The sequence below is a fragment of the Micrasema longulum genome, unplaced genomic scaffold, assembly GCF_059751315.1.
Source record: "Micrasema longulum isolate JH-2025_06_02 unplaced genomic scaffold, ASM5975131v1 h1tg000281l, whole genome shotgun sequence".
NCBI classification, from domain to species: domain Eukaryota; kingdom Metazoa; phylum Arthropoda; class Insecta; order Trichoptera; family Brachycentridae; genus Micrasema; species Micrasema longulum.
In genome coordinates this window covers 914,677-935,527 of record NW_028277485.1, presented here as the reverse complement: position 1 = coordinate 935,527, position 20,851 = coordinate 914,677, and the positions used below count along the sequence as shown (strand labels likewise).

Sequence of the window (20,851 nt, the reverse complement as noted above, 5' to 3'; positions counted from 1 at the left end):
ATTCAGGTTGCATTATATTATAACGAAAATATTAAGTACAGCAAAACAAATGTTTAAAATTAATATCCACATTTCATTGCTTACTTTCTCTGGATAGAGAAAACTTGTAAAGATTTGTTTTGCGAATACCATAAATTATAATAGCGATAATTTCATAATTCACAATATCTTTGTAAAGAATAACACAAATTTGTATAACGAAACATGAAAAAAATAATGAAGGGGAATGCAAACCAAACTTTATAATCAAAACAGGTTTAGCTGGGAATAAAATTGTAAAGGAATACTAAAAAATAAGCAAATAAATCAGAAATCACAATAAAACCCAAAAATAAAATAAAGAATAATCGATTTTTGAGATAATATAATATACCCCATTCTTAGCAGGCACGCGCACTACAATGTCATCTTCTGAATCTGACTGTATTTCGTGTACATTGTCTTGTGGCTCCTCTCTTTCAGACTCTTCCTCGCTGCAAGCAACTCCATTCTGCTCTATGTCAGGGCTGGCCGGGGAGCCATTGCCGTTATAATTGTTGGTGTCAGGTTGGTGAACTCCAGCGTCACTCTGGTTACTGTTATTAGTATTATTAGTTTCGTGACTATTTTTGCTGCTACTGCTGCTGCTACTGCTGCTGCTGCTACTAGTACTACTGTGATTACTGTCACTACTTTCATCTGCCACATCCACCGTTGTATCGTCCACTGCCATCTTGGCAACTCGTCGGCTATCGGTAGGATTACTTTGTAATACCTTGCTGGATTTATTTCCAGAAACATTAGCCTTTTTAGAAGGAATGCCACTGTTGATTCCATCAGCGATGCATCGCTTCGATCCACTTCCTCCTGAGGAGTTGGCTTTGCTGCATTCAGGTTTTGAATTAACGAGAATACCTATTTCCCTCTGTAAGGTTCGAAACATGATGGCTCCAGATGAATCTGATCCTGAATCTTTTCTAGCCGCCTCTGCAGAAGTACTGCAATGGGGTTGATCAGGAATTTCCTTCCCGTTACAACTGGCACTACGATTACGCCTCGATTCGCCCGGTTTAACAGTTATTACAATGTTAATATCGATGCCTACACTATCGCTCAAACTACCGCCTTGAGAATTCCTGTCGGAAAGGGTGTCGGATCGCCCAGATTCTGGGATTTCCGAATTCTGAGGGGTGGACCTTCTGGCACTGGCATTCTCAACTTGACCACAAGTCACAGCCACAGTGTCGATAGCCAGGATTTTACTGTCTCCCTGGCTGTTGCTGTCAGGATTGCTCACCTCTCCATGGTTACTGTCATCACCGTGGTTGCTGCTATTAGCTTGGTTGCTGTCTTCACCCTGGTTACTACTGTCCGAGTGATGATTGAGTGACATCATTCCTTCTGCTGGAGCATTTTCAGAATTGGCGTACGACTCTTGTGACGAAGCATCCATACTCTCTTCTAAAGAACTGTTCATATCTCCGTTCATCGTTCCAAGTATCTTGTATTCACAGGGTAATTAGTAACCTGAAAACAAACAAAACTCGCTGTGAGAAATGCAGGTACACTAAACACAACACATGCAAATTGGTGACAGAACTAGTTTATTAAGAAACTATGTTTTAAATCGATAATAACTAAACTCACGCGAGTTCTAACTGGGACTTCATTTAAATGTACAGAAAATTTATTGTTTAACTCTTGACAATTAATCAAAAGGCTATAAGAGAACGAAACTCTGGACTGAATTTAGAGAATACAATGAAAAGCGAAATCTGACGTCTAGCGGCGGGGACAGCAAATGACCATTTAAAACTCAATTTTTTAAAAAAAAGTTAAATCCGGGCATTAAATATTAAGGGCTTATACATATTTCATAATTCAAAATGGCGTTTAGCGATTAGGTTAGGTTTTAGGTTGCACGCTGCTAAAACATAAAAATCAACAACTGTTTTAATATTATCATCCGGGGTGAAATTCAAGCGCATCTACAAACAAACTTTAAAGGATTTGTGACGAGACAGACGCCCGCTTAGGGACATGGCGACAACTCCGTCGGCTGCTAAAACGTCGAAGGCTTTCATAGTCCGGTGGTAACGGTATTCGGGAAGTTCAGGCTTCGGTAGCCGGTATTGGATTTCTCCTCCGACACTAGCATAAAACAGCTGCTTCTGTCTGAACTCGCGCACTGATAACTGTAAATTTCCCAACTGGGAGACGTAAATAATGCTGGCAGCTGAATGAGATGCCGAGAATCACCTGCACAGAATACGTACGTGGTACGGCATAATAGCCGGGCAGAACAGAAATGCACGCGGCCACCCGACTCGGGGGGAAGTGGCGGACTGGCGAGCGGCGAGTGGCGGCTGGCGGCGCTGCTTGTACCGCGCGCAAGGGGGCCCGCGGCCTGCGGCTCCGGTTACAACCGATTCGTGAATTTATGCGCGCCAACATACAAACTTTTTACAAATTAATTTTTAAGAAAAAAACGTATAGGTGCACACGCTTTATATATTACAATATTCACAGACGTTTTAAAATATTTATTTTATCTACAAAATAAATTAATTTATAAAAATTAAAAAATCGGAAAATAACCGAAAAAAAATATTTTTAAAGCAAAAAAATATCTGTTATTTTACCGCCTTGATCGATTCATTTTCTTGTATTGTATTAGAAAACAAACAATCGTGGACGTCATAGATTGTGGCTTATGTCAGCAGTCAATAGGCGCGCGTAATAATTACCTAGGTAGTCAATCAAACAGTAAGTAAGACGGAGTGAGTGCCACGAGGCAGATGGCCTCTATCAAGAGTCCACCGTGGCTCCGAGAGGGGTCCTGGTAGCACACACCCCTCTCGCCGTAATGGACTCGCCCAAGCCTCGTTGCCCGACGTAGTCTCACTCGCAGCGGCTGGATTTTACCCAACGTTCGCTCGGCGTCGCCGTTCTCCGCAACGTTTGAACGGCGCACCGGCAGAGCGAGTGCTGGTGGCGGGCCGGCTCCGCGGGCTGCCGGAGCCCTGGCCTGGAGGGCTCCGGCCTGCCCAGCCTCGGCTCCGCTTTCCACTCCACACCTTCCAGGACAGAACGGTCCGATAACCCGAAGACGAAAATCTCCACATACGCAGACCGGAAGATACTTCGTTTATTTTGAACCTACCTTCATTAATAATAATAATAGCGTGTTATCTAAAAAAAAAATATTTGTCGGGATAATACATTTTCCCGCGGCCTCCATATAATGTGGCCCATTATGTGCTAAATTATGATAACGTATGCATGTAAAACAAAAATACATAATTAAACAATATTTAATTGAGAATTTATGATAAATCAAATAAGTTATTTTTGACCCCATTCCGTTCCGGCTTCGCGTAAAAAAAATTATTTAAAAATATATGAGACAAGAGTCGAATCTGACACCCACTTGAAGAGAATATTTACATTTCGAATTATACTGCGTTTTTAAAATTGCGACCATTTCTTATTTTTAAATAACTACTAAAACTTTAAATAACTTACTAAAGAATAGTATACACTAAATGCTAATAGACTAAAATATTTCACTAAAGTTTTTTTTAGTATAATATCTTTTTAACAACGAATGAAAAAAATCTAAAGCAATGAAAAAATTAAAGCGTAAATCATTTTCGTCAAAGTATCCATCCCACGTCGAACGAAGGCTTGCTTGTCGATATTAAATGTATTTTTTAAACAATAAACAAAGCGGAGATTAAATCCCAACACTTACGTACATATATGTATGGAAGTGAAACATGGAGCCGGCAGAGGAAGGATGAAAGCGGGGTGAACGCGGTCGAAATACGATCTCTTAGGCGAGTGTGCGAGAGATCAATGTGTGACAGGGTCGCGAATGATGAAATAAGGCGAGAGTGCAAATCTGAGAAAGGTATGATTGATAAGATTAAGAAAGGATCACTGAGACGGTTTGGTCGCCTAGAACGAACGGATGACGAACAAATGGTAAAGCAGATGTATACGGCGAGAACGAATAGTAACATAGGACGAGGACGATCAAGAAAGACGTGCCATGATTAGATAAACCAAAATCTTAAGTCTGGTCATGTCAAAAGCAGACAAGACCGAAGGGCATGTATGACAAGATGTATGAATGCGGAAGAAGCTAGGAATGTATATAAGGATAGACGTGTGTCCATCCTCTCTGCCTACCCCTAAGGGGAAATGACTGATTGTAGTAGTAGTTGAAAAATATGTGTAGGCACCAAGCGTAAGACTGATCACCTTGCCTTCATATAACACATGATCAAAATACGCTGCTTTTGGTTAACCAATGCAGTGCCCTATGCACCACTTGGTGCGGAAAGGGGATGATGACGTGGCCATCTACACACTGCGGTAAACCGTGTCGAGAGAACACTTTACAACACATTTTATTTTTTGAATTTAGGTACAGAAAGACACTGAGCAAAAAAATTAATTGTGTATACATGCACAAAGTATTATTTTGAAACTTCGTACATGTAATAACATATTACAACAGAGATGGAAAACATTTTGGAGAAGGAAATATGGAAGTCTAGGCATTTGCACGGCTTATGACCTGTCATTGGCTGATTTATGTGGCCACTTCACACAAAATGTAACATAAACCATTCCGTCTATAATTGAACATCCGTATTCCTTTATTCTTCCGTCTGTTAACCTTTATTGATGCGAGTGAGATAAATCAGAAAAAGACAAGTCGTAAGCCCTGTAAGCTCCTGGACTTCCGTATTCCATTTTCTAAAATGTTCTCCATCTCACTTGTGTAATCTCAATAACTCTCTGGCGGGCAAAATCCAGCCCTCGTCTACAAACATTTGTAAAAACCCAAAATATTGTTGTACATGTGCATATATACACGTATGATATGACTGTATATGCCTGGTAAGTTTAACAACCGCACATGTAAAAGCGTCTTAACCACGCAGCCTAAAATAAAACTACCTACATAGATAAAAAGAAAGATGTACTTGTCTTCATCGTCTGCATTAAAAAAAACTCGATAAAACGAAGTACCTACGCATTATGATTCAAACGAAGTTATTCGGAAAGGTTAGGTCTTCGATCAGTTACGTGATTAGCGACGTTATCAACAAACCTTAATCGTATATCAGAACCCGATGGTGCACAGGGCACAGCAGGGTCAAACCAAAAAAGCGTATCTCGATCACCTGTTACACGAAGATGAGGTTTCAAGACGGGTTGTGGTTCCGTGGGCAGGTCGCGGGTTCTAGATCCATTCTTGAACACGGTTGTACATGACTAAAATAAAACGCCCCCGAAATTGGAATATTTGGGTAAATCATACGAACGCAAATATATCTATTAAAAAAAACATATTCAGTGTCAACCCTGTCAGGAATCGAAACCGGGACTTCGAGCATGGTAAGCGAACTTGTCAACCGCTACACTACGAGGCGGATTTATTTCCACTTGATTTCCTTATTCAGGATATCAACCTGAGAGTAGCCATCAACATTCGTCAGTTTTCAAGTTATATTTCATGCACTCAATTCTTCATTCGCCCGAACACGAAACTGAAGGGTGGAGAAATTATAAACTAAAAAAAATAATTTAATAAAACAATCTAGAAAATATTTTCATGGTAAATGTTACACCGCCGATAATAGGTCATAAGCCCTGTAAAAGCTGCATCATCATCATCATTCCATGTCAGATGCCTAGTTGGATCATATGGTGTCCACAAAGATCCTCGTGACATCTCTGTCGGCTGCCAGCACCTGTACATTCTCCCAACTCAGATTCGCGTCGCGTCGTTCTGACATGAACTGCGGATGAATAGTCAGCAGCGGACGTCCAAGGAATGAAACAGCTACTTTAAATTATTGGTTTTAAATGAATAAATAAAAAAAACTTTGTTTTTATAGCCCTGTTACACAGATCTGGTGGCTTCCAAAAGGAATTTCAAGGCTTTTAAAAAGTTTTGTAATCATTTCAGCGAATTGATCATGTGTAATCAATTTAATCCCAGTCTGTGAAGAATTCCCTTCCCTCTTTTCTCAATCCGATGAAGTGCATATTATGCACTTCTGGATTACCTTCTTTCTGCACAAAGATGCTAAGGCTACCAGATTATTCTTCGGGCAGCTTTTCTCGTTTGGCAACGAGCAACTTTTCCATGTATGTGGGCACCGCCAAGGAGACTTATGTCCTAAGACGCGGTGGGCGGTATGTGGTGGGCAAGCTGTTTTATGAACCACTTTTTATTCAAACAACCGACTAGTTTCGGCAACAAAACGTAGCCCTCTTCAGGGTGATATAACTAGTCGGTTGAGTGAATAAAAAAATGGTTAATAAAACAAGGTTTTTTTTATATATACCTCTAAAATATAACAATGAACCGCAAAGTTAGGGCTACAAATATCCAAAACAGCTATTTAAAAAAATGTTATTCTTCCGAAACAGCTGAAACAATTAAACCTGTTAACGAAAAACTAAAGCAATAAGATTCGGGATAGCGATATCGATTAAAGATACCAAAAATGTCTGGTAAACCCCAGGACTAACTCTTTTGCATTGCGTAAGAAGGGGAGAGGGGGGGGGGTTCGCAGTCACGAGCAAGGCAAAAGTTAATACTTAAAAAATCTAACGGTTCACGTTCTTATGATTTACCCGAATATTTTAAATTTAGAGGCATTTTCAACGAGCATAACTCGCTATTGAAAAATGAAAAATAAGTTTAATCTAATCTAAACCTTAAAAGGAAATCGAGTGGAGATAAGTCCACCTCGTTGTGTAGTGATTGGTGCATTCGCTGACAATGCTTGAGGTGAAGGTGAAATATTTATTTTGCAGGGGATTCACTGCACAATTTCACTGTCCCTGGACTGGCTCTTGAGGCGTAAGACTGATCACCATACCTGATGATCGACACACTCCGCACGTGGTGTACGAATGTAGTGTCCCATGCAACACTGGGTGCGGAAAGGCAAATGATGATGATGATATTTATTAACTCTGCCCATATATCTATTTTACCGTGCTTTCATTATCATTTCATTCCACATCAAGGCCGCGATTATTAACGGCTATCTTCATCGGTATATACTGAGACGGTATAAACTAATATCGATATTTATGTACGAAAGTGTGTATATTTGTATGAAAATTTAAAGTATCATCGTCGATAACCGGTAATTTAACATGTTTAAAAAAAATGTAAACGTATTATATTTTTCATACAGAAAACTTAATTTTGCTTTGTAGATACAATTGAAGATAAATTTTAACTTCCCATCAGAATACGTACCCTGGAATGTTAAATTGCAGTGAAAAAGCCCCTCTAGATACTAACGCGCTAACCACTACACCTAATAACTCCTCAGTTAGAATTTTTTTATATTGAAATTTTTTCACATTCTCAATTTTATGCACTTACATGCATTTTAAGATTTAGTGAAGATTTGGAAGAATCGCAGTATAACAATTAACACCAAAAAGAGACTGGTGAAGGTCTCGGTTTTCTAAGTGTTCATGTACGCTGTGGAGTTTCGGACAGTGGGAGAATCCGGAAAGAACGAAATCGAAGATTTCAAAATGTGGTGTTGGCGGCGAATGCTGCGGATTCCGTGAACGACCAGACGTACGAATGTATCTATACTCCAGGAACTGGACATAGAAGAAAGACTTACATCCATGTTCGAGAAAAGAATCCTGCAGTTCATTGGACATATTTCCAAGGGGAACTCTGATAGTTTGGAGAAAACTAAGCTCCTGGGAAGTATCGAGAGGACAAGATCGCATGGGTGTCGGCTTAGTCACTGAATTATCAGAATTATCACTGACGAATGCCTACAGAAGAGCACAAGACCGTTCCAGGTGGAGGGAGACTGTCTACAGATGAGCCATGCCTAGAGTCAGGCGTGATCACCATCCTCAGACATGAGGCACAGATTGAAGAGAGGGAGACATACAATTAATTCGAACGCAATTTTTTTGCAGGAATTTCTAAATTAAAATCTTACAGTAACATAAATGTCTAATATTTAATTTAAAAAATCAGTTTTGATAACGGAATATAATACCTTTATTTTTATATTTATATATATATATCTCTCTCTGTGCCTCCTGTGATAAGTGATTTAAGTCGAGTTGAACCCTTTTTGTCATAGATATTATCAGAAAAAAAACACGATTTTTTGGTCTGACTAACGTTCTTTTATCTGCAATAGTTTCAGATATAGTTTGGTGCAAAGTGATATAACTGCCAGAATTTTGGCCAAAAAATCGTGAATTTAGATACTCGTAAATGTCGAGTTGTAATTAATTGCTCTACACATTGTTTTTTGTGCTTCGTGGTATAAGAGCGGTTACATAAATTTTCACATTGTATTTTTCTGTATATTTAACGTGAATATTGATATATTTAGAGTTATATCACATTGAACCAATTATTCACAATAATGATTAGGGTACAATTCAACATTTACCTACAAATCCGAATCTAAATTTATGCCTAATTTGTGATAACTAATACTTATCAACTTACCATCATTCTACACAAATCGATTTTTATGTGTAAACGAATGTAAATTGAATCGTATCTAAAACTCAAACCAAATAAAAAAAATGTATGAAGAACAAGATGTGCTAAATGATACAAGTGTGCACATGATGAGGGTAGCGGGGGTACCGGATATATGGCGAAATGTATTAAAGTTTGCAGAAAGAAAACCAAAGAAAAAACGCAACGTCATATTTAGATACTTCGTTCATAGTTCTGATCATACAAAACATCTAATTCGCAAAGGATGTTTTTTGAAGACTTTCGACGAAAGTCACAAATATCTTCAAACGGTTTGCGAAAAACGATGGAATAATGGTGGTCACCTTCCGCCACGTAAACGTCGAGTTGGTAAGTCGATTCCTGATCATAAACTAGAGGAAGTTACAGCTTATATTGCCTGTTTCCCTTGCACAGAAAGCCACTACGGCCGCAACAAAACGATTAAGAAGTTTTTGAATTCTGAGCTCAACTTACAAGTTCTTTATAATTTGTATAAATTGAAGACTGATATTATTATTATGAATAACTTATATAGCGCCATTTTCGTAACATAATACCTCAAGGGCTCTTTACAAAGTGATTATATCAAGAAATAAATATAATTTTAACTTTTTTAATTTGTAATTTAAGAAAAGCAATATACTTTGTCATCATATGCTAATAATTTATTCAAATGATTACAACAATGTTGATGCTGGTTGCTAAACTATTCCCACAATTACAATATATTGAACATAAATTTCTTGTACCCAGTCATACTCACACACGGAGGCTGATACCGACCGCGCGTTGATTGAGCGTAAGAAGAAGCACACGAGTATGGATATTCACTTGCCAAGCGATCGGTACCAGCTAGTGCTTCAAACAAAACAGCAAATGTTACTGTTATCGAGATGACTCTTGATATGTTTTATGATTTCAACATTTTTTCAAATCAATTTCTTACTATTAGAAATACCAATATAGAAAATGAAAAATTTCTGTGGTGCGACGTTCGATCTGTTTTGTATACCAAAGAAAACATATTCCGTTATTCTTACAAAAAAGAATTCAAGAATGTTGAGTACATGGCCATGGATTGTTCTAAACGGGGTAAAGCTTACGATATGATGACAATAAATACGGTACAAGATTACTATTTCAACCGAAAAGAAGAAGGATCTATTAAATTTGCTGTGCTTTATTCATGAGAGCGCTCATGACTTTTACAAAAGTCTGAGCGGCAAGAATGATGTTAAAGACACTCCAGATAATGATGATGATTCTGATGATGAGTCATTTCTAGGTTCATCTAACTCCTAAGACTTGTAAGGATTTTTATTTCTTTGTTTTAACTATATTATAACACATAACGTTCGCCTACCTAACTGGTCGGTATATTTTTTAAAGGTTTTATTTATATTTAAATACCTACGTACTTTTTTGTTATCTTTATTCATTTAGGACGAACTGCCCATCTCATAGAGTGGAGTTACTGCCTATAGTATAGGTTGACAGCTGTTCAGCTGTTAACTGTGCCGTGTAAGTTTTAACGTGTTAGCAATTTTGTTAAGAATCAGACAATGGTTGTGATTTTATGTTTTGTACTGAGTAGGTTCACATTGCTTATTATGATTATTTTTTTTCAATATATATTTGGACCCCTGTATTAGCCTTACGTGTCATGTACAAGGCTAATACCCGTATGAAGAGACAAAACTTAAGGTGAGGGAAGTACATTCTAATTTCAAATGCAGAGAATAACCCGAAGGTGAAGACAATAGAATGTACTTTCCTCACCTTAAGGTTTGTCGAGGCATACGGGTATAAGGTACTCGGCAAAAATCGTTTTTGTTTGTCTTGGAAATGGGATGTTCGATCACTGATTTTGGTTTATTACCTTTATGAGTCCAATCACCATTGTTGCAAAGTTCAAGAACAATGGCGCGTGATAACTACTTTTAACTACAGTGTGGATATCTGTTAAGGATATTCCATCTTTCCTGCATTCTTCTTCAAGATTATGGCGTTGTAAACTGAAAAATGGGCACTGAAATAACAGATGTTCGATACTCTGTGAAGAAATATCATCGCATGGACAATAGTCATCATTCCTTAATTTAAACCTATATAGATAACTTCTCATAGCTCCGGGTCCGGTAAAAAATTGGGTCGTTTCGATGTACTTTGGTGATGACGACAGAAGTTTGCTGCATCAGCCAGCGTTGGGAAAAGCATTTTAGTGATTTTACCTGTAGAAGAAGCGCGGTAATGATCCTGCCAACGCTGCTGCGTATTTTGTTTTATACGGGGTTTAGCAAAGCTAAGGGGAAATTCTGAGAAAAATCGCTCTTACTCGTTCATCCGCTCTCTCATTTCCTACGATAGCATGTTCTCTTATCCAGCATATTTGAATGATCATCCCTCTTATTTTTAGATGCTTAATTTTACTCTGAATATCTACAATTAATGGATTTACCGACCGAGTATCAGTTATAGCTTGAACGCCCGAACGACAATAATATTTTTGCAATAACCCATCTCTCTCTCTCTGGTGGTTTTTTATAACCATTCGAGAGCTTCTCGTATTAGTCAGTAGAGAGTAGTCAGCCTGAAAAACTGAGCAGAAATTGTCTAATTTAAATGTTCTGTCTGGTACTCGTAATTCTTTATCACTCTCAAAAGGCACGAATGCCGCTCCCACTTTGCCGTCGAGCAGTGTACCATCCGTAAAGATTCTTATTTCATTGGGAGCATAAGGAGGTATATCTTATTTCGATACCCGCGTAAGGTTGATCTGTGCCATTTTTCAGTATATAAGTTTAAAACTACTTGCCTTTAAAAAGATCTCAATTTACCTTTCTTACGAATTTTGATAAAACTGTGCCTTTTTTGTAAGTGAAATAATGATTTTGAAGAAGTTTAATAAACGTTAATTATTTTTCTGAACTTGTGTTTATTTACACAATAAATATGTATTTTAATGAGGGGTATTACTTGACTTGTATCATTTAACATATATTTCAAAAGATTAGAATTTTAGGTAAATTATGAAAATACCCCTATTATAAGTAAAACAATCTATTCTTTGGTGTGGTATTTTTATCATTTGTTTGAGCAACATTGTGTTAGGAATATATTCTAATAAGTTATTAGATTTTTAAAACTTTTTGTATATCAGTTTACACAAAGACAACTTATAGGTGCAAGATAATAAAACTGTACTTGTATCATTAATCACGTAATTTTAACACATATTGGAAATAAAAAAGGCACAATTAAAGGTTTTTCATGAATTACTTTCAAACTAAAATATTTACCATAAAAATTAAAATGCACAGTGAAAGTGAATGTTTTTATCTACAAAAGAAGGAACTTATGGGTAGCTTAGCCCACTTAGTTCACGAGCTAGAATTTTTAAAATCTCGTTTTTGTTCTGTAAAGTGTTGATTTTTTACTTGTATCACTTATCACAGGAGGCACAGATATATATACATATGAAATAACACTGTTTTAAGACAGAAAAAAAATGCACCCGTACCTACCGATTCGCATTTCTTAAGTCTTGACCACTCAGCCAAATGAGTTTTATCCCTATAATCAATGTATGACAGGGTTACGAATGATGAAATCAGGCGAGAGTGTAAATCTGAGACAAGTATAATTGATAAGATTAAGAAAGGGTCTCTGAGATGGTTTGATCACGTAGAACGAATGGACGACGAGAGAATGGTAAAACAAGTATATATGGCAAAAATGAACGGCAACGTTAGACGAGGACGACCAAGGAAGACGTGGCATGATCAGATAAACCAAAATCTTAAGTCTGGTCATGTCAAAAGCGGACAGAACCGAAGGGCATGTATGACAAGATGTATAAATGTGGAAGAGGCTAGGATTGTATGCCAGGATAGACGTGTGTGGCGGTCCATTTTCTCTCCCTACGGGGAAATGGCGTGATGGTAGTAGTAGTAGTAGTAATCCTTAATAAAATTAAAGGCTCCCGTGATGATTTTCCATAAAAATAGCGTTTTATAAATTATCCTCTATTGTAAACTACTATTGTGGCACTAATAGAGGCGACAGAATAATTAGGAATAATCTCATCTGTTGGTATATACGATAAAAAGATAGTATGGAAATGAACAGTAAATATTTTCAGGCGTTAAGCTAATAGGTGAAATAATTCAACCAAATTAATCTCAACCAAATCAATAAAGGTATCAGCTCTTTTACTTCACAAAAGAAAACAGTGAAAACACTTCTCCACATACCCGAAAGGCGTTTTTTAAAGACCGAGGGTCTTCTTATCGGTTTCGCTTATACCAAAAAACGTTTTTTGCAAATAAACTAGTTACTTTTTAAAAATGTCTTTCCTAGCTACTGACGAATTATGACCATGGTCACGATTAAAACGGGAAGTAAACAGTCATCTTTAATTGTTTATTTTTTTTAAATCTATTTTTTTATGTTTAACATGTTGAAAATTTGTATGTTTAACATGTTCAATCATTTATTACTAACGAATGCCGTCGAACGGCAGATAATAATATTACAATTTTGCTTAAAATACAATTTACAAATTCATTATTTACTATCAATATATTCAATCCAAAAAAAATCTAAATCCCTAAAAAATGGTTTGAACTAAACTGTTTTCATTTTTTTAAATGATTATTGAAGGCATAACTTTATTAAACATACAATTTAAGAAAATTACTACAAAATTAGTGTGATTTAAAAGGCTTCCGTTTAATTTTAATATATTTTTTTTTTATCATTGATTACTTTCCACGTCAATTATTTATATCCAAATCATCAGAACAAATGTAAATATAATAGTTTTTTATATTACGATATGGGTACCAATGTACCTAAGCGTAGTCTAAATTTCAAGAGGCGTAATCTGCCGGTCGAAAAGTAATTATATCTTAGTCATATAAAACTTTGAATTTTTTTTTTTTTTTTTAAATATCTTAGAATATTGTAGTTCTTATATCATTATTTACTTTTTTTAAAGCGCGATTTTAAAAGCACGGCATTTCAGAATCGCAAAATCGTATGATTTCCTTACTTTTATCAGACTAACTTCAACGTAAAATAACCAAGACATCATGTTTGTAAACTATGGATGTTCTGTGCTTTAAACCGCCACTTCAATTGGGTCACATGGTCTAAAGTAGTGCAAAACAATTGTTTTTCCAAGAACGGATAACTTTAAATTATGTATGCATTGTATTAGAAGACAGTTTTCTCGTATTGTGCAATAATAACTTCAAAGGTATCATAACAATGGTACATTTATTTTATTTCAAATTTGTAAGGGATCGTTAGTCAGCCCGGCCGCTTCAAACCGCAAACCTCAACTGGTAACATGTCATGAAAATCATTGTTATTTAAAATAAAATCTTCATTAATTCATACTATTTTTTCATCGGCATGCTAATCAAAATAGCGTACGTTAAATTAATAATCGCTTATGCTATCGTAAATTAGTTATGATTTGAAGATGTCCATGGTAATTATTCCACTAGGTACTACATTATAATACTTCGGGGACTAGGTAATGTAGTCTCTCGGCGAGGCCTAAAATTAACATTTGTATCTTTATTCTGGGTTTTGAATCCAAAGAGGGATTCCCCGAAATAAAAACAAATACGAGTGTGATAAAAAAAACACAAGGCAAACGATAATACACAATAACTTCATCAAAAAAATGTTTAAAAAGAAAATATATTATACCATACTCATAGAGCTTCAATGATCCATAAATTTAACGATTCACGAAATAAATGTGAGTGTGAATGGTTTTAAAAAAGTAATTAAATAAAGAAATAAAATTAATTTACAAAAAATACAACAGCCCCCGATTCCTTGGTCTATCAAATAATGAAATCTCTAGCCAAAAATTAACCAAGTAATTAATGAATATCTGTCATGCTTATGACTTCTTACACCATCAATCAAGTTAAACTGTCGATTACCATTGCATAAATCAATTCAAACTTAATTTTAAAACAACAATGTTTTGAGTTAGTCCGAATTTTTCAAAGGACTGTATTGAATCCCCTAGGGAGCTGTTAATATTAACATATTACAACAATACAGGCTCTTTAACTTCACAAACGTCAGCAGATGGAATAATCGAAGGAATATAGTGTTAGAATGGTGAATGTTACACAGTGTGTAAAGTGGCCACTTAAACCAGCCAGTATGCCAGTAGGAAGAGCAATGTCTTTACTCAACCGTATTTCTTCGGATATTGACATCTTTCATATTAGTGAAAAAAAGTTCAGAGAGGATTGCATTCTTTCTCTATAATTGCTGGGTATTTTTTATTTTACCATTTTTGTATATTTAAATTTTAGTGTTCATTTTTTCGTTTTATGTATGCATTGAATTTTTTTGTTATGTACATAAACGTTTTTAAAATAAATAAATTGAAATTGAAATAAGCCCTATGGATGCCTAGACTTCTATATTCCCTTCTCTAAAAAGTTCGTGATCTCTGTTGTAATATGTTAATTTTAAAACATTCTCTGGTAGGAAAATCAGACATTTGAAGATTTTATATTTAAAAAAATAACAACTGGTTAGCCGTTATGGAGTTAACGAATCACGTAACTTTTAACGTTCCTAAAGGACAATACAATAGATATGACAATACTGTCTTGTTCCATCTACGACCTCGACAGCCTCGACCGCGCAGGTTTGTTATAAGCGAATTCACGAAAAATTATATTCATTGTATACCAAGATGTATTGGAATTGTTAAAGGACAAACTCAATAATAAAAAGGGTTTTTTCTTGCCGCCATTTTCGGCAGGAATTTTTTTTGGGAACGATACGTTCACATCAAGCAAATTGCTATTGTCACAAGTTTGCTGGCCTTACTTATAAACCTGGCATAAAGTTACAACTGGGCATAGTGGTCGAATTAAGATGGTATTCCCATCCGTATTCTACCGCTGTACCTAGGCGTAACTTTATGCCAAGTTTATGAGTAAGGCCCCGTGTGTGTTCACACGAGGCCAATATGTCCGCAGGCGGCCGCGGTGGGGGGGGGGGTAATTATCGTTTCGCGGAGATAGCCTGTCCGTCGATCTCGGTAGCGATGTTTCGGGACAATTGTTTGTTCTACACATTACACATGGGGAATAAGAAAAAGGTGATGGTGATTGTGCTGACCATGTGTATTTGATTGATCACAAATTGACAATACTGCAGTGAGAGGTACAATGAATGTTTTTAAATTTCCTTTGTTTTGTTATTTCCGCGGTTTGATTGTATAGAAATATGTGTTTATTATATGAAAAGATTATTTATTTTACCAAAATGTATTGGAATTGTCGGAGGACGAACTTAATAATAAAAGGAATATTTTTTTGTAGACATTTTCGGAAGAAAAAAGGCGCGGGGGTGACACGTACGCACTGGGGAAGTGCCAATTGTCCAACTGTCATGTCCGTGCGTGTTCACGCGAGGACAATGCTACCGCGTGCATTGTGGTTGTGGGAGTAATCCATTGTCCCGCGGAGATAGCCTGCCCGTCTATATCTGGGACTAAGTAACGAGGTTTTTAAGCGGGTAAGGCCAAAGAACACTTCATTATACAATTCTTAAAATTTTCAATAAGATTCCTAAGCAGATCTTAAAAGAAAATGTTAACAAAACTTTTAAGAAAAAAAAAAATCAATGGCTATTATGTAACAAGGCTTTATATTGATTTTTATATGATGTTAACAGTGAACTATTTAAATCTTTGTAAATATATTTTGCGTAAAAAATACGTAAGCTTTTAGTTCTTAAAAATGTTTATATTACTTTTTAAATTTATATAATTTCTTTAACATTTTTCCTTTTATATTTTTCTGTTCATTTTTACCTTCTTAAATAAAAATAAATAAAAAATTAAAAAATGTCTAGGTCCATTGTCCTGTCCTCCAAATATTTGTTCCTACGAAGACAATAGGTCCAATGTAGGGACAGACAGGACAATATTGTGTTTTGATCGCGTGAACGCTACTTAAAACTCGTACGTAACAAACATAGGCAAAGCAATTTTATATTAACAGATCTATTAGTACTAATTATTATATTCAATCGTCTATTCAGAAACTACAAAAACTTGGCAATGAATTTAGCTTTATTGATATCTTTTGTTGTAAAATATTACAATTTAAAGAAAGGCTTTTATTAACGGTAGAATAATTTATTGGGTCATTCAGCCATTTTGTGTTCGAGTCCGATTATTGTTTCAATGGTTTGATTTATCTATATAAAATACATAACACGGCTTTGTGGTGTAGTGGTCAGCGCATTTGCCATGCAAGAGGTGTAGGGTTCGATTCGCGACCTGGTTGACATAAAATAAATAACATTTGAAAAAATATGAAAAAATGTTTTTACACTAGAATAATTCATCGTCCCTGGATTATCTTACTGATCATCTTACCTTCATGTAACAAAAATATATTAAGTAACGCTGTGATTGGTTTACCAATGCAGTGCCCTATGCACCATTAGGTGAAAACGAATGATAATGTTATATATTTGTATTTTTTTGCATTTTCGTATGGTCACTTCGCAGTTTACAAATATTTAAACCAACTGTATATACGTATATTTTTTTACATAAAAACCGCCGAGGGCGTTTAAAAAATATATTTAAATAAATAAATAAAAAAAAATTGCAAGAAGCGATGGTGATTTTTATATCGTTTTTAATTTAATATTTTTACTATAAACGCTAAGCACTTAATCCTTGCATAATTGACCATAAGAAGTGCTTAGTATAAGAAATTACATTAAGTAGAAGTCATTTGACGCGCTATACTCAAACTGTATGCGAGAGGTAAACTACGGTAACTCCAAATATGACGAAACTGAGTTAATACTATCCCGAAATCAAATTTTTGTCCATTATTACATGATAATTAATTCATTCACAAATCATCCTTGTTGGGATGGGTTGCCTTAACTAATTACATCAGTGGTGGCCAAACCGTGGCGCATGCGCCAAACGTGGCGCATTGAACGATCACAGGTGGCGCATTGCATTCTTGTCGCCATTATTTTAAAATAGGCGCCATGACGTAAATTAATCAATTTATTTCCGTGATTGAGGTATTCATTTTCCTCTCATAAGCGAAGCAGTTCATATTCCTATCTCTATACAACCCCAAACGTGAATGTAAGAAGGTAAAAAATGTTCGAGTTGCATGGCGCATCTGACCTTGTATGTGAAAAAATTGGCGCATGGTATACAAAATGCTGGCCACCACTGAATTACATGATAAATAGCATGAACTCCTATTTTTTTTAAATAACAAAGGTAATTGATTTATTTTGTATTGTAACTGAACACCAAATTAGAGATAAAGGACAGTAAAAAAGCATACAGTACTCCTAAAGATTTTTTAAATGTGTATTTTTGTAATCATCATCATCATTTTATGTTCGCTCCCTAGTTGGAGCATATGGTGTCCACAAAGAGCCTCCATCCATCTCTATCGGTTGCCAGTTCCTGTGCGTTCTAACTCAGGTTCGCGTCCCGTATTTTTGACAAACTGCCGATGAACAGTCAGCAGCGAACGTCCAGGGCGACGAGAACCTAATGCCTTGTAAAGCAGGCAAGCGTGGTTAAGGCTCTCAAGAGGCATCCGCAGTGTATGGCCCAGCCAAACGTATCGCCTCCGCTTGATGAAGTAGAGTTAGGCAGGCGTTTTATAGGCGGCATTTGGTTTTCACCAAGTAATTATCCGATCTACAGAAGTTTAAAGTGTATCACTATATTTAAAAAAAAAAAATTTACTTCAAGGCCTCTCATTGAAAAATGCAATATGTTTAAAGGATGAAAAATCACTAATTTGTCTCTCCTAAAAACTAGGGTTTTTGGAGATACTGTCGCTTACCTCTCGCATACAGTTATACTCGTAGGGGTACTATTCTGAATCTTCTCTATCCTTTAGGTGGTTTATTTGTGAATTTTTATTTTTTGCTGATGATTAAACGTCAAACAAATATAAACACGTGAAACCAAAGATGATTTTTTTTAACTAATATTAAGGCGTTGATTTTATAAAACTCTCGAAGTTTAATGTATCCGACGGATATTAAGCTACTATGCAATATCAGGCCGGATATTGATATACTATCCGGTATCCGTCCGGAAAGTAAAATTAGGCTGCATAGGCCGGATACCGGATTGTTGCCGGATATCCGTTTCATCTCTAATTTAAATGTCATCATTCTTTTATTTATTTAATTCACATAAACGCCCGTAGGGCTTTTACAAGTATGGAACATGTATAAAATATAATATAATAAAGTAAGAAATAAAATATAGCGATTAGTACATTTAAATACATATTCCTACATATAACTATTAAGAAAACATAATTTAAAAACACATACATATGTATATATATAAAAAGATGACATGTCATGATACACATAAATATAGTAAAACATTTAAATAAATCAATCTTATAAAACATTTTTAAAAAATCAATATACCCAGTAAGAAAAACTTTTTTTGTGTTGCTATAAGTACACAGTTGTAAGCGAGTAGAAAAGAAAATTATAAATAAAACTAAACTTACTGTAAAAAAGAACTAACAAAAACTTATACATAAAGATTTATGTATTTATAAGAAATTAGCAAAATAAATTTTAACTTGAAACACATAGCAAACAATAGAAAAAGATAAAACGTGTATAAATAAAATGTATATAAATAAGAATGCGTATTACAGACTTTTGTAAAAGATTACATAATATACCTAAGTATTGTAAAACATTTCAATAAAGCACATAAAATGAATACAAAAAAAATAACTATGAATACAGAGTAGTATCCAAGTGGAGTAGAAAATATCATCCAACCATGATGCCAGAAATTGATTACATAGGGCCAACTTATACGAGTTCAAAGAATTCGACAAAATATCTGCTGTCTCGCGTGTTTCTTAGATTGTGTATTCTTGGTATAGTGGAATATTTGTGATAATTGAATGTCGCGGTAGGGATATGAAAAAAATATGTGTATCTGGTGTTCTTTGAGGGTACTCTAAAATTAATAAAATTTAGAAGGTCAAGAGAGTCGTACGAGTATATAGCGTGAATAAGAATGAACTTCCACAAATAATTTTAGAGTATTAGTCTGTCAATAAATAAAATTTTCATTTATTTTTTATAAATTATTAATCACCATTGCGGCCTCTGTGGTGTAAAACTCTTATACGGAAGTTTCCGGGTTCGATTCCCGGTAAGAACACAAAAATGTTTTTAAAAATCTCAAGCCTGGTGTTCTATGCTGTAATTCACCACTGGAGTCCTTATGTGGTATAAAAATAAATTGAAAAATTCATGACATTTAATTAAATTTACGTTTAAAATTAAAATAGAGATTTTTTTAATGATTTAAAAAAAAATAAAAAAAAGTAAAAAGTATTCAAATACTGCCAATTTTCATCTTCAATCGTGGAAGACGATCGAGAACTGAAAGGAGTTGAAGGAACTCACTTGGTTGACTTACATTGAACTCATATTAACTGTTGTTTGTATGAGCGTGGTAACAAGTGAAACTATTGTATAACACTCGTAATGCATACAACCTTGTCCGCCTATTGATATAATGGTTAGCGAGATGCATCGGTCGCGGGTTCGATACCCGGCAAGATGAAATATTTACTTTTTAAACGGTCACCTAGGTCGTGCGAAATTAGTTCTTTTGTATTCATCTTTTTATCATTCAATCAATTGATTACATTTTTTAAGCATCGAATTTGTTCATGACAACGAGCGTTTTTTCTGTCGTGGTGAGCTTTGAACAATGTTAAGTAACATAGGGTGGATTAATTTTTATTGTATTGTAATATATTTTAATTTATTTGATGGCAGGCAAACGCACTTACCAGTACACCATGAGACTGATTAATCTCCACTCGATTTTATTTTGCAGGATTTTTACCTTAGAGTAGACGCTGAGTATATAAATAAAAAACATAATAAATTATCTCTTTTTTGGTGAGGTATTTCGTTTCGTTTTTTTTTCATTTTTACTTTTCACCTAATATCGATGCTGGAAAGCAAAAAGTTGCCAAGCGACAAGTAGCGACTATACAGAAGAGCCAATTAAAGTTTATATGTTTTTTTTAAGTGGTGAAAAAATATCACGTAAACGTATTATTTTGGCGTGATTCCTACTAAATTTAAATAGAAATTTAAAATACGAGATTCCTTATTATTTTATTTAAAAAAAACTTTAATTGGCTCTTCTCTTCTTTAAGTTGCTACATGTCGCTTGGTAACTTTTTCCTTTCAGCATCGATATGT

The 20,851-nt window shown here is 35.3% G+C and overlaps 1 protein-coding gene across 7 annotated transcripts in view; it reads right to left on the bottom strand.

Moving 5' to 3' along the window:
- MEP-1 (zinc finger protein MEP-1) overlaps positions 1–20,851 on the bottom strand; it is a 79,911-nt gene that overhangs the window by 33,965 nt on the left and 25,095 nt on the right. The window contains exons 1-2 of one of the 7 annotated variants that reach the window (XM_088224395.1): positions 2,727–3,066; positions 1,277–1,506 (exon numbers count right to left, since the gene is read on the bottom strand). In XM_088224395.1, the coding sequence (XP_088080521.1) occupies positions 1,277–1,468 (192 nt within the window). In that variant the 5' untranslated portion in view covers positions 1,469–1,506; positions 2,727–3,066. Of the gene's footprint in view, positions 1–373; positions 1,507–2,238; positions 2,432–2,726; positions 3,067–20,851 lie in introns of those variants that run through there. The other 6 variants (XM_088224392.1, XM_088224393.1, XM_088224388.1 and 3 more) reach the window with 6 other exon arrangements.